General features: G+C 47.9%; 2 protein-coding genes across 5 annotated transcripts in view; one reads left to right on the top strand and one right to left on the bottom strand.

The window, feature by feature from the left end:
* Positions 1-2884, top strand: part of DHCR24 (24-dehydrocholesterol reductase) — a 37429-nt gene extending 34545 nt beyond the window's left edge. Inside the window, exon 9 of the mRNA XM_053576948.1 lies at positions 205-2884. Within this exon, the coding sequence (XP_053432923.1) occupies positions 205-358 (154 nt within the window). The 3' untranslated portion in view covers positions 359-2884. The remainder of the gene's footprint in view (positions 1-204) is intronic.
* Positions 2885-5822: 2938 nt separating this feature from the next.
* The window catches only part of LEXM (lymphocyte expansion molecule), a 38369-nt gene continuing 29561 nt past the window's right edge, over positions 5823-14630 (bottom strand). For all 4 annotated transcript variants that reach the window (XM_053576955.1, XM_053576958.1, XM_053576957.1 and 1 more), the window contains 2 exons: positions 13823-13956; positions 5823-6300 (listed from right to left, as the gene is read on the bottom strand). In XM_053576955.1, coding sequence (XP_053432930.1) covers positions 6228-6300; positions 13823-13956 — 207 coding nt within the window. In that variant the 3' untranslated portion in view covers positions 5823-6227. The remainder of the gene's footprint in view (positions 6301-13822; positions 13957-14630) is intronic.

The following is a 14630-nucleotide window of genomic DNA, read 5'->3' as shown; positions in this document are numbered from 1 at the left end:
ACTTAACCCCCACCCCAACTCCCCCGCTCCACCTCCTCAGCAGCTTGGTAGGGGGATCAAGCAAGGACAGTTCCTCAGGAACACCTCCAGAGCCTGGAAACATGCGGGGGGTGGGGGGGCATGGTGCCTGCGGCTTGCTGGTTTCTCCCACGCCCCCTCTCCTCCCTGCACCTCTCACATCCTCACCCCGCTCTGCCTCTGCAGCTTCCAGATGCTGTACGCCGACTGCTACATGAACCGGGAGGAGTTCTGGGAGATGTTTGATGGCTCCTTGTACCATGAGCTGCGGGAGAAGCTCGGTTGCCAGGACGCCTTCCCTGAGGTGTATGACAAGATCTGCAAGGCCGCCAGGCACTGAGCTGGAGCCGCCTGGAAAGACAGACACACGTGGGTGGACAGGCACTGTCCCTTCGTTCCTGCTTGGCCGCTTTCCCAGATCCACACTTCCCAAAAGACCCCCCCTCCAGAAATCCCACCCACACAGCCCACGCCTTCCTCCTGGCTCCGGGGCAGCCCAGTGGGGTGGAAACACATGTGACTTGGGGTCAGACACACCTGAGTTTGCTTCCCAGTTTAGCCCTCAGTAGCTGTGGGGTCCTGGGGCGTCACTCGACCCCCTCTCAGCGCAGGCCTCTTCATCTGTGAAAGGAGACAGTAGCACCTACCTGTCCCCATCCAGAGGTCAAGCACCTGTCACACCGACAGTGGTGGTCAGTGGCACCCATCAGTCTTCCTACTCAGCATCACATCCGACACAAGTGCTTTGCAGTCACCAGTTCAGTCTGAAAAGGCTCCAACCTTAGGTCACCTGTGCCCAGGCTTGGTGAAATGATGAAGGGGATGCCGTGGGGTGGCCCCGCCATTGCCTCAGCCTGCCGCACGAGCTCCCCACAGCGGAGGGCTCCCCTCCACCCTGGGCGGCAGACTGGGCACGCAGGCCCAAGACAGTCTGCACCAAAGCCAGGCCCAATTCCAAAGTCCTCTCTGCCGTCCTTGGTGCCATCCTGCCCGTCCTCTACCCCCAGGCTTGCAGGCCCAGCCACCGTGGAGTTCCTGGAGGATGTATTTCCGGGTTGAATCTCGTTCCCACTTCAGCCTGGGACTCCCAGGAAGAGAGTGGTCTCCACTCTCTGAATTGGATCCAAGGGGCCTAGGCTCATTCTTGGCTTGCCAACCCTCCAAGCTTCTTGCCCCCAGAACCCACGTAGTCATGGTGGGAGTGGGTCCATGCTGCTCTGCGGGGTGTGCTGGGGGTGGCCCACATCAGGTGGGAAAATGGAGTCCACTGTCAATGCACTTCTCACTGCAGGGCTGAAAGGAGAGCCTATCAGCTTGACTTTTTCCAACCACTTACCCCTCTTTTTTTCTTCCTGCCACTACCACCCTTCACCCCAGCTGAAGTTAGTTTCAGTGCCTTACAAATCCTAAACTCAGAGAAAGCTGTTTCTGTTCCAGAGGGAAGGGAACCTCCCTAGGCCCTTCCCCCTCTTGTTATCAAAGCTTGATTGTTTATGCAACTTCATCTGAAGAATTGCCTGGCCTCGCCTGGAAACCCGGAGTCTGAGGAGGAATTGTGTCATGTAAGGGAAGCTGGAATGACAAGGCTGAGGCAGTTGTAGCTGTGACATGAGTCAGGAGACCTGGGTTCAGTCCCTGCTTCGTTGGCAGTGAGCTGTGCCCAGTAGGCAAGTCATTCGTCCCTCTGAGCTGCATTCCTCATCTTTCCCATCAGTGAACACAAGACCTCCCTGGAGCCCGTCCTAGGCACTGTGGTTGCAAAACCCATGAAAAGCCACATTGCATTGAAAGCGGAAAAACAAAGGATCCAGGTAGATATGTCAGGGTGGTCCATCATTCAGGGTCCTTCCTTAGCCCCAAGGCCAGCTCTGCTCTCGCTTTCAGGAAGGCTCACCTAGCTTGTGGGCAGGCATCTGCCTTGTCAGTGTAGGTACCAGACTTCCCAGGGCGTGGCACACTGCAGTGCCTTGGCCTGGTCCTGTGAGGGCTGGGCACATCTGTGGCACTCAGGAGATAAGACAAAGGATTCATCCTTACCCACGGGGCCACTGGAGGGGAACAGAAGGAATAAAATGGACTTCATTCTCTAGTTTGCAAAGCATGTGAGTTCCAGCCTTAGCCTTCACCGTGGGCCCATGTGCTTCCTGCTCAGTGTGAAACTGATGATTCTACTTTCCATAGATGAATGGTTATAACATGAGCTAGGTTAATCAGACACTGCAGTGCCATCATTTTGCCAGTGGTACCTCTGTCCCTAAGCCACTGGGACTGGCCAGAGATGGCAGCATCTTCTGTTGCCCTTAGTCCAAAAACCAAAATTTAGACTTTCCCAGATTTCCTTCACCCACCACGTGGGTCTTGGAAGGGAAAGCATTTGGGGATCACACCAGCCTCAGGTCACTGTTGGTCCAGTGATGTTTTGCCTGGCCAAGAGGCAGTCTTTCTGGCATGATGAGCTGAGTTAGTGACTTTCTTGTAGCGGGTCCCTTTGCTGTCCATCCACATGGTGATCTGGGGTGGAGTTAAACTTGGTGCCAGAGGGCAGTGCATGTGGAAAGTACCAGAGTAGGCCTCTCCCCTCCAGAGCCGAGTTTCTGGGCTGCATGAAGGTTTTCTGTGAAATCAGAATGTAGCCAGTTTCTTTGGCCAGAAGAATGGATAATCAGGTATAAGTAAAAGGGGAGGAAGGATTGGGGATGGGTGTAGCGTGTCATTTTCATTTTCTAATTTGGTCATGGAGACCAAGGAGAAAGGCATGAATCTCCCCATCAGGCTCTTGCCGCACTGTCTACTCTGCCCCTAGAGCACATGTCCCAGTGGCCGTGGAGCTGCTACTTCTGTAACAATAAAAATGTATGGCTTGGAAGCTAGCCTTTGTCATTTCTTGCTCCAGAGACCACAATGTGAGTCAGACCCGAGCACAGAGGCAGGCTGCGCCACTCCCCAGCTGAGTTGCCCTCTCTGAACCTATATGCTATTGGGAAGGGCTGAAAGATCATGGGGGCAGGAGCACAGGTTTATTTCTGTCACCTTGACAGTGTGATCCTTTACGCTGTGCTCCAGAGTAGGTGTTACAAGATCCCTCTGTCTAAGGTGGAGAACAAACAGTGAGAGGGTCACTGCCAGAGTCTGGGTGAGAGATGATGGTGGCTCAGGTCAGCATGGGGGTCATGCTTTTTAAGGCACCAGACATGGTCATCAGGAGCTCCGGGCTTGGCCACTCGGTTGTAACAAATCCATCTTAGCAAGTTAGCTAATTAATCCTATTGAGACTATTACCTATAAACTGGTAGGAACCGTTAAAGCTGTTCCTTAAAATGCTTTCTTCCCTTCTTTGTACACACAGCTATACTACATTGCCCAGCCTCCCTAGCAGTCAAGTGTGTCCCTGTGTTAAGAGTTTTCTCCATTGGAATGTGGACAGAAGTCATAAAAACCTGTGAGGTCTCCTGGCTCTTTCCCTTCCATTCACTGGATGCAAATGACAACTAGGCCATAGATAATAGGAGGGTCTTAAGTTGGAGGGAACCTGGATCCCTGAGTCACAGTACAGAGGAGAAATGCCCCACCAACCTGAACCCTGTCCTAGGCTGTTACGGTAGCAAAACAAACTATTGTTAAGACGCTACATGTTTGGGGGCGGCGCCTGTGGCTCAGTCGGTAAGGCGCCGGCCCCGGCCAAACTGCAACCAAAAAATAGCCGGGCGTTGTGGCGGGCGCCTGTAGTCCCAGCTACTCGGGAGGCTGAGGCATGAGAATGGCTTAAGCCCAGGAGTTGGAGGTTGCTGTGAGCTGTGTGACGCCACGGCACTCTACCACGGGCCATAAAGTGAGACTCTGTCTCTACAAAAAAAAAAAAAAAAGACACTACATGTTTGGAACCATTTCTTAAGAGCAATTTAGCTCACCCTAAGTGTTACAGGACTGTGAGGCTTAAATAAGAGTTGAGTTTGGTGCACTAGTGTTATGCAAATGCATGAATACACATAATGGACATTTTCCTAAAACGCGTGACATGTGGGTCTCATGCTAAAGTTATGTGAGAGGACCCCTTTAGGAAATTCCAGTTCTATTTCACAAACTGGATTTTGTGTTTGTCTAAAGGAGAACTCTTAATTCTTTTTTTTTTTTTTTTTTTTTGTAGAGACAGAGTTTCACTGTACCGCCCTCGGGTAGAGTGCCGTGGCGTCACACGGCTCACAGCAACCTCTTAACTCTTGGGCTTACGATTCTCTTGCCTCAGCCTCCCGAGCAGCTGGGACTACAGGCGCCCGCCACAACGCCCGGCTATTTTTTGGTTGCAGTTTGGCCGGGGCTGGGTTTGAACCCGCCACCCTCGGCATATGGGGCTGGCGCCCTACTCACTGAGCCACAGGCGCCGCCCAGAACTCTTAATTCTTAAAACATAACTTTTTCTGGGTGGCGCCTGTGGCTCAAGGGTGTAGGGCGCCGGCCCCATATGCCGGAGGTGACGGGTTCAAACCCAGCCTCGGCCAAAACTGCAAAAAAAAAAAAACATAGCTTTTTCTGTGCTAAATATCACATTACATTTCAGTAGCACACGATATACAATATCTTATTTAACCCTCATAGGCATGCAGCAAAAAAGATCAGCTTCTATCCCCATTTTACGGATAAGATGAGGCTTAAGAAAGGTCAAATTATTTGACCTAAAAGCTACATTGAAGTTATTAATAGTAAACCAAGGGTGCAGCAGACTCTTCCTCTAGTCTTACAACATCCAAATGCTCAGAACCTGAGCCTGAGCCCGAGCCCACAGAGGCAGTTGCTCCAGACCTGGCAAGAGTAGACTGCGGCCCTGGAGCCAAGCCCTGCATATCTCACCGCCCTGGACTCGGCTCAGAAGGGAAGCCACTTGTTAGCCAGGAGTGTTCCGCTTTGCCCCAGAGCAGTTCCCTCCATGAGAACCCCTCCTGCCCAACCAGACCCTCAGCCCACACGGGCAGTGTTCAGACACCGACATTCATACCAGAGTTGCAACAATTGGTTTTCCAAAATTGGCTTATATAAGAAAAATAACACTCCACAAGTTTAATATGTTTCAAAAATATGCTTCCCAGTTATGTCCTGGCTTTGGTTTTTTTCATCATGTTTCCTGAAACCTTACCAAACTGACTTCTTCAAGCTCGTAGCTTTTTTGAAGATTAGGACTTTTTACATAGATGACCATGTTACTTATGGATGGAGATGGTGGAACTTCATCCCAAACAGTTGTTCTGACAGGAGTGAAGAAGTAACCGCTTCTGTAAAACACACTCTGAAGAAAGTGCTTGAAGTGGGTTTTTGTTTTCTTTTTTTTTTTTTTTGTAGAGACAGAGTCACAGCTCACAGCAACTTCCAAATCCTTGGGCTTAGGCAATTCTCTTGCCTCAGCCTCCTAAGTAGCTGGGACTACAGGTGCCCGCACAACGCCTGGCTATTTTTTGTTGCAGTTTGGCCAGGGTTGGGTTTAAACCCACCACCCTCGGCATATGGGGCTGGCGCCCTACTCACTGAGCCACAGGCACCACTTTTTTTTTTTTTTGTATTATGTGAGTTTTGTGGCTGAGGCTGTGGTATCCAGGTCTCCTCTCCTCTAGGGATGGCCCACCCAGGCCCTTCACTGACATGAGCAGTGAGGGAAAGAGCCCAGGATGCTGGGATGAGCCTCCACAGACTGCCCTATGGACTAGACAGGGTGCCTGTGAAGGCTGACCCTGGGGGTGGCACCAATATTCCCAATGACTGGACACTGCCTGGGGGTCAGTCCCTCAAAGCAGGAGGTTCTGTTGAGCTTCCAGAAGTGTCCTGGGATGGAGAGGGGACGTTGCTGGAGAGTACTAGAATTGTCAAACACGCTACATTCTGCCACCCCCTTTTAGACTTTAATGAGCTGTGGCTTTACAATACAAAGGGTTTCAAGGGCATCAACCACATTCTACCCCTTTAGTCCATCTGCTGTTCAGACTCCATGTTCTGGCTGATCCCAGGTCTCAGGATATTTGATGTCTTGTAACAAATGATATCTGCCCCAGGTGTCCCAGCAGACATTGTGAGCTCCAGGTGTGCAGCTCCAGCAGAGGTGACCCCAGCACAACTCTCTTCCCAGGCATTCTCACGGGTCCTTCCCACTCCCATCCTCCCAGCCCCACATCTGTCTTCAGGCCTCTGGCCCCTCCAGTCACTGTAGCTGTCCTTCCCCAGTGGCTTTAAGGAGTAGGATCTGAATTGTAATCCACAGTTGGAGGGCACTTCCCCTTAGTAAAAGGTGTGATCCTTTCCCTTAAAAAAAAAAAAAAAACAGAGAAAGAAAAAAATGGAAGTAATCCCTTGGAAGGGAGTGGGCTCCCCATCCCTGGCAGGACACCCACAGGGGATGAATTGGTAACTGTTGACTATGCTTCACAGGGATTCTACATTGGGTGAGAGCCCAAATCGATGACCTCTAGACCTCTTCCAACAAAATAGCCTGATTCTAAGGGCGAGATCCCTCCAGTTTCCACTGGCACCACCCTCAGGGTCAGCCCTCACAGGCACCCTGTCTAGCCCACAGGTGGAGGCCCATCCCACCTAGTTCCTCTCATTAGAGACCCAACTTGGCTTGTAAGAATTTCAAGTAAAAAAAAAAAATAAAAATCATAGCTCCCAAAGAATCTTCTAGCCCAACACTGAGAGCACAGAGGACTAGAGAGAGAGGCGGAAACTTGTATGACGTCACCTAAAGGTCTCACACCCCGAGCTCCTGACCTCAGTCAGTCCTGTGTTACCCTGAGGCTCCTCTTTACTAGGAGTGGAACCCCCAGGACTCTGGCTTACAGCCCAGGACCATCTGGAAGATGGCACTTCTTTTTATTTTTTTGAGACAGAGTTTCACTATGTCACCCTCAGTAGAGTGCCGTGGCGTCACAGCTCACAGTAACCTCAAACTCTTGGGCTTAAGCAATTCTCTTGCTTCAGCCTCCCATGTAGCTGGGACTACAGGTGCCAACCACAACACCGGGCTGTTGCCGTTGTTGTCGTTGTTTTAGCAGGCCTGGGCCAGGTTCGAAATCGTCAGCCCCAGTGTATATGGCTGGTGCCCTAACCACTGAGTTACAGACACTGAGCCAGCTTTAAAGTCTAAAAGTTAATGCTTTCAAAATTTTTTAGTAAACACACATATCATTATATTCTTTTTTTTTTTTTTGGAGACAAAATCTCACTCTGTCACCTTGGGGAGAGCACTATGGCATCATTATAATTCATAGCAACCTCAAACTCCTGGGCTCAAGAGATCCTCCTCCCTCAGCCTCCTAAGTAGCTAGCACTATAGGTGTTCATCATCAAGCCTCGCTAATTTTTCTATTTTCATTAGCGACAAGGTCTCGATCTTTCTCAGACTGGTCTTGAACTCCTGAACTCAAGCAATCCACCCACCTCCGCCTCCACTATATTCATTATATTCAAATTTTGGGAGTTTCAGAGGGAGAAGAAATGGGCAAAGGCATAGAAAGCCTATTTCACGAAATAATAGCTGAAAACTTCCTTAGTCTTGAAAGCAATATAGACATCCAGATATAGGAAGTTCAGAGAACCCCAAGTGGTACAACCCCCAAAAAATCCCCTCCAAAGCACTATATAGGCAGACTGTCAAGAGTTAAGGGCAAAGCGAGAATTCTAAAAACAGCAAAAAAGCATCAAGGCACATATATGGAATCTCTATCAGACTACTAGTGTCTTTCTCAGCAGAAACCTTACAAACCAGGAAGGAATAAGATGATTTATTGAAAGTACTGAAAGAAAAAGAAAAAACTAACAGCTCAGAATACTATGCTCAGCAAAGCTGGCAAAGTGAAAGAGAAATAAAAGTCTTCCCCAAACAAGCAAAAACTGAGGGAATTCATCGCTATCAGACCAGCCCTACAAGAAATCCTTAGGGGAGTCCTACGTGTAGAAGTGAAAGAACAATATCTACTATCATGAAAATACACAAAAGTGTAAGACCGCTGGTCAAGCAGATGCAAAAATAAAAAAGAACACAATTACAACAGGGACCTACCGATGAACAAATGCAAACATTGTAACCTAATCATTTGTACCCTCATATTAATCTGAAAAAAAATTTAAACTTACTAAAAAACAAGAACTGTAGTCATACATGAAATTCTATATGTAAAACACACCAAAGAATAAGATGTTTTAATAAGAGAAATTATTTAAAAAATGTGAAATGTATTCTTTTTTTTTTTTTGAGACAGAGCCTCAAGCTGTTGCCCTGGGTAGAATGCCGTGGCATCACAGCTCACAGCAACCTCCAACTCCTGGGCTCAAGCGATTCTCCTGCCTCTGTCTCCCAAGTAGCTGGGACTACAGGCGCCCACCACGATGCCTGGCTATTTTTTGGTTGCAGCCATCATTGTTGTTTGGCGGGCCTGGGCTGGATTCGAACCCTCTAGCTCAGGTGTATGTGGCTGGTGCCTTAGCTGCTTGAACCACAGGCACTGAGCTGTGAAATGTATTCTTATTAGAAATAGATGTATATGGGGCGGTGCCTGTGGCTCAGTCGGTAAGGCACCGGCCCCATATACCGAGGGTGGCGGGTTCAGACCCAGCCCCGGCCAAACTGCAGCCAAAAAACAGCCGGGCGTTGTGGCAGGCACCTGTAGTCCCAGCTACTCGGGAGGCTGAGGCAAGAGAATCGCTTAAGCCCAGAAGTTGGAGGTTGCTGTGAGCCGTGTGAGGCCACGGCACTCTACCAAGGGCCATAAAGTGAGACTCTGTCTCTACAAAAAAAAAAGAAAAGAAATAGATGTATATGTAATTTTGTCTAATTCGGAGGTTATTTAAAGGTTGATTCAAAATGTGAGTTTGAGGAGAGAATGAAAAAAGAAAGTGACTAATGAGAAAGAGGTATGGAAAGGCTATGAATATAGAAATATATTTTTGGTAATAAATAAGGGTTAAACAGAAAGGAGAATAATATCGTATGAGAAAGGATCTTGTATGAAATTTTTATCCTAAAATGAGTGGCTATTTAAGAAAAGAGAAATTTGTGACAGAAACAGAAAGCTTAAAGAATGTTAGAGATGGCTTGGGCAGGTTGGAATAAACTTCATAAAAGGGTATCTGTGAAGGAATTTTGTGTTTTTGTTTTTGTTTTTTTAGACAGTCTCACTGTGTCACCCTGAGTAGTGTGCCATGGCATCATTGTAGCTCACAAAAACCTCAAACTCTCAGGCTCAAGCGATCCTCTTGCCTCAGTCTCCCAAGTAGCTAGGACTACAGGCATGTGCCACAACACCCAGCTAGTTTTTTTTTTATTTAGTGGACACAGAGTCTCACTCTTGTTCAGTCTAAGCAAGGCAATCCTAAGCTCGAACTCCTGAGCTCAGGCAATCTACCCACCTTGAGCCTCCCAAAGTGCTAGGATTACACAGGCATGAGCCACCACTCCTGGCCTGTAAAGGAATTTTGTATGTGATCAAGTTGGCTATAATTTAAAAATTTGGAATTAAAACAAAACAACAAAAATAAGCAAACAAAAATAAGAAAGATAAAGGAGTCAATATTTACCAAATAACCCAAATTGTAAACATAAACAATGAGGGTGGTGCCTGTGGCTCAGGAAGTAGGGTGCCGGCCCCATATACCAAGGGTGGTGAGTTCAAACCCAGCCCCTGCCAAACTGCAACAACAACAACAACAACAAAAAATATATAAACAATGAAAGAAAAAGAGAGAGAGAAGCAGGAAACAACAAAATGGCAAGACTAAATCCTTATCTATCAATAACAACCTTGAATGTAAATGGTTTAAATTCCCCAATTAAAAGGTATAGACTGGCTGAATTAATTAAAAAAAAAAAAAAAACAAGAAAGACCCAACTGTATGTTGCCTATAAGAAATTCATGTTGGGGGCGGCGCCTGTGGCTCAGTCGGTAAGGCGCCGGCCCCATATACCGAGGGTGGCGGGTTCAAGCCCAGCCCCGGCTGAACTGCAACCAAAAAAAAAATAGCCGGGCGTTGTGGCGGGCGCCTGTAGTCCCAGCTGCTGGGGAGGCTGAGGCAAGAGAATCGCTTAAGCCCAGGAGTTGGAGGTTGCTGTGAGCTGTGTGAGGCCACGGCACTCTACCGAGGGCCATAAAGTGAGACTCTGTCTCTACAAAAAAAAAAAAAAAAAAAAAAAAAGAAATTCATGTTGGGGGCGGTGTCTGTGGCTCAAGGACTAGGGCGCCAGCCCCATACACAGGAGGTGGCGGGTTCAAACCTGGCCCTGGCCAAAAACTGCAAAAAAAACAAACAAACAAAAAAAACATCCTATTTGGGAGGTGCCTATGGCTTAGTAGGTAAGGACACCGGCCCCATATACTGAGAGTGGCAGGTTCAAACCCAGCCTGAGCCAAACTGCAACAAAAAAATAGCTGGGTGTTGTGGCGGGCACCCGTAGTCCCTGCTACTCGGGAGGCTGAGGCAAGAGAATCACCTAAGCCCAGGAATCGGAGGATGCTGTGAGCTGTGATGCCACCGCACTCTACTGAGGATGACGAAAGTGAGACTCTGTCTCTAAAAAAAAAAAAGAAAGAAAGAAAATCATGTCACCTGTAAAGACACATATGACTGAAACTAAAGATATGGGAAAAAATATTTCACACAAATAGAAACCAAGAGTGCAGGAGTAGCTTTATTTAAGTAAAAAAATAAAATAAAAAGAGACAAAGAAGGTCATTACTTATATATAATGACAAAGGGATAAATTCAGCAAGAGGATACAATAGTAAATATGTATACATCCAACACCAGAACACTCAGATGCATAAACAAATATTATTAAAGTTAAAGAGAAAGACCCAATACAATAATATTGGGAACTTCAACAGGCCACTTTCAGCACTGGACAGATCATTTGGACAGAAAATCAGCAAAGAAGCCCTGGCACCCCTTGTACAGTGGTTACAGTGCCAGCCACATATACCAAGGGTGGTAGGTTTGAACTTGGCCCAGGCCAGCTAAATAACTGCAACAAAAAAATAGTCGGGTGTTGTGGTGGGCACCTATAGCCCCAGCTACTTGGGAAGCTGAGGCAAGAGGATTGTTTGAGCCCAAGAGTTCGAGGTTGCTGTGAGCTGCGATGCCATAACACTCTACTGAGGGCACAATAATGAGACTCTTTCTCAAAAAAAAGAAAAAGAAAACAAACTACACTAAAACCCAGAAAAACAGAAGGGACAAAGAGAAGATCCAAAAAGCTTTCAGAAAGGAACGTGCAAGTCACATACAAAGGACAGAAAACAAGAACGGCACCAGATTTCTCAGGAACCACACTTGAAGCTAGGAGGTTAAGCCTTCAAAATTCCAAGGGAAAAATTATTTCCAATCTAGAATTTTATTTCCAACCAAACTATTGATCAGATATGCAAGTAGGAAAAATAAGAAACATTTTCAGGCCAGTTGTGGTGGCTCATGTCTATAATCCTAGCACTTTGGGAGGACGAGGCAGGCAGACCACTTGAGCCTGTGAATTCAAGGCCAACCTGAGAAAGAGTGAAACCCCCATCTCTACAGAAAGTAGAAAAATTAGCCAGGTGTGGTGGTGGGTGTCTGTAGTCCCGGACACTCAGAAGGCTGAGCCAGGAAGATTGCTTGAACCCAGGAGTTTGACGTTGCAGTGAACTATGTTGATGCCATTGCACTCAAGCCCAGGCAAAAGAGTCCAATGAAAGGAAAGGGAAAGGGGGAAGAGGGAAGGGGAAGGGAAGAAAAGGAAAGGAAAAAGATTTTCAGGCATGCAGTCTGTCAAAGATATCGCCTCTCATGCCCTTTCTCAGGAATATGTCCAAACCAGGGAGCAAACCAAGAAAAAGGAACATAAAGGACTACACGTTTTGGGCCAGGCCAGGTGGCTCACACCTATAATCCCAGCACTTTAGGAAGCAAAGACAGGAGAATTGCTTGGGGCCAGGAGTTCAAGACTAGCCTCAACAACACAGCAACACCTCATCTCCACAAAAAATATAAAACTTGGGGGCGGCGCCTGTGGCTCAAAGGGGTAAGGGCGCTGGCCCCATATGCCGGAGGTGGCAGGTTCAAACTCAGCCCCAACCAAAGGAAAAAAAAAACAAAACTGCAAACCCAGCCCTGGCCAAAAACTGCAAAAAAAAAATTATATATATATAAATATAAAAACTTGGCTCAGTGCCTGTGGCTCAAGTGGCTAAGGCGCCAGCCACATACTCCTGAGCTGGCAGGTTCGAATTCAACCCAGGCCCTCCAAACTACAATGACGGCTGCAACCAAAAAATAGCCAGGCATCGTGGTGGGCACCTGTAGTCCCAGCTACTTGGGAGGCAGAAGCAGGAGAATCGCTTGAGCCCAGGAGTTGGAGGTTGCTATGAGCTGTGATGCTACAGCACTCTACCCAGGGCGACAGCTTGAGGCTCTGTCTCAGAAAAAAAAACAAAAGTAAAACTTATGGCTTGGCACCCATAACACAGTGATTACAGCGCCAGCCACGTACACCAGGGGTGACGGATTCGAGCCTGGCCCAGGCCTGCTAAACAACAATGACAACTGCAACAAAAAAGTAGCCTGGCATTGTGGTGGGCGCCTGTAGCCCCAGCTATTTGGGAGGCTGAGGCAAGACAATCGCTTAAGCCCAAGAGTTTGAGGTTGCTGTGACCTGTGACACCACGGCACTCTACCCAGGATGACATAGTGAGACTCTGTCTCAAAAAAAAAAAGTAAAACTTGGACCAGGCGTGTTGGCTCACACCTGTAATCCTCGGAAGGCTGAGGCGGGTGGATTGCCTGAGCTCAGGAGTTCGAAACCAGCCTGAACAAGGGGAACACCTGATCTCTAAAAATAGCCAGGCGTTGTGGTAAGCATCTATAGTCCCAGTTACTTGGGAGGCTGAGACAAGAAAACCGCTTGAGCCCATGCGTTTGAGGTTGCTGAGAGCTGTGACACCATGGCACTCCTCAGGGACAACAAAGTGAGACTCTGTCTCAAAAAAATAAAAAAAAGTAAAACTTAGCCAGGTGTGGTGGTGGGCACCTGTAGTCCCAGCTACTTGGGAGGCTAAAGTAGGAGGATCCTCTCAGACCAGGAGTGCCACTACACTTCAGCCTGGGCAACAGAATGAGATGTTTTTAATTACATTTAAAAGCTGGTTTTCCTACAGCAATCTGGTCCCCAGAAGCTGGTCCTCATGTTCTCACCATAATTTCCAAAACCAAAATGCTGAATTCTAAAGGGCATGTTTATTCGCATTTTAACATTTCTGAAATTGAGATGATATCGCAACTGATGGCCTCCTAGATCAATAAAATATGGCAGTAGCTTGCATTTGCAAGCTGTTTTATAGTTTGCCCCAGTATTTCACGCATCTTTTCTTTCTTGGGCTTCAAGACAACTTTCTGAAATGAAACCCCATTATGAACATTAAGAAATGAGATTCCATGTGGTAAAGCTACTCAGGGCAGAGCCCAGACCATGTGTGTTGTGGGTGGAGGTCTGAGTGTTGATTGACCTTTTCCTTACCAAGGCTTCTCAACAGATCATTTCATTTGGGTCTTCTCAGATAGCTGCTCTTTTGACAGCTGAAGGAAATGAGGCTCAGAGAGGTTAAGCAACATGCCCCACCTCACACAGCCATCAAGTGTCCAGCAGAGCCAGGAGGTAAACTTGAATGTCTCTCTGCTGCCTCACTGGCTGGTATTTGGGGGCAGCAGCTGTGTTCCTATGGGAACCAGGCCCGGGAGCTCTCAGCCCACCCGAGTCAGGCCTCCCCTGTCCTCGCCCCTCTCCTGCAGCTTCAGCTCCACTCACTGCATGATCATGTCCCGGTTCAGGTCCGAGAGGTAGCGTTTGGGTTCACCCAGGTACAGGGACCGATAGCGCTGCCGTCTGTCCTTTGTCTCCATCAGCCAGGTGTTAAGGTAGCGGCCCACACCTACTGGGTTCTGCACCAGGGAGAGGATGGCAAGACATTAGTAAACCTGGCCTGGAGACTTGACTTTGGCCCCCTCCTTCCCTCTACCAGGATGTCCAACCTTTTTTCTTTTCTGCTATATATTGGAAGAGTTGTCTTGGGCCACACATTAAATACACAAACACTAACAACAGCCGATGAGCAAAAAAAAAAAAAAGGTCTACACATACTTTTTCGTGATATCTGACACCGTCGATAAGCAGGGGGCCGCAGGCTGGACACCCCTGCAGCTAGGCTCATCTCTCCTCCATCAGTTAGGGGCTGAATTGTGAACCCCAAAAGATAGGTTCAAGCACCTAAAAATATGATTGTATTTGGAAATGTGGTTTTGCAGATATGATTAGTTAAGGATGAAGTCATACTGAGGGAGTAAGGTGGGTCCTTAACCAAACAAGATTGGTGTCTTTCTAAGAAGAGGCCACATTGTGGCAGCAGAGGTTGGAGTGATGCATCTGCAGGTCAAGGGAGGTCAGGATCACTGGCCACCGCTGGAACCTACAAACAGGCAAGGAAGGCTCTTCCCCAACAGGTTTCAGAGGCGGTGTGGTCCTGGAGACACCTGGATTTTAGACTTCTAGCCTCCGGAACAGTAAGAGAATACATTTCTGGGCAGCGCCTGTGGCTCAGTGGGTAGGGAGCCAGCCC

This window comes from Nycticebus coucang, chromosome 22 (genome assembly GCF_027406575.1).
Source record: "Nycticebus coucang isolate mNycCou1 chromosome 22, mNycCou1.pri, whole genome shotgun sequence".
Classification (NCBI taxonomy): Eukaryota; Metazoa; Chordata; class Mammalia; order Primates; family Lorisidae; genus Nycticebus; species Nycticebus coucang.
Note: the sequence above shows the minus strand (reverse complement) of the source record. Positions and strands in the feature narration are given on the sequence as shown.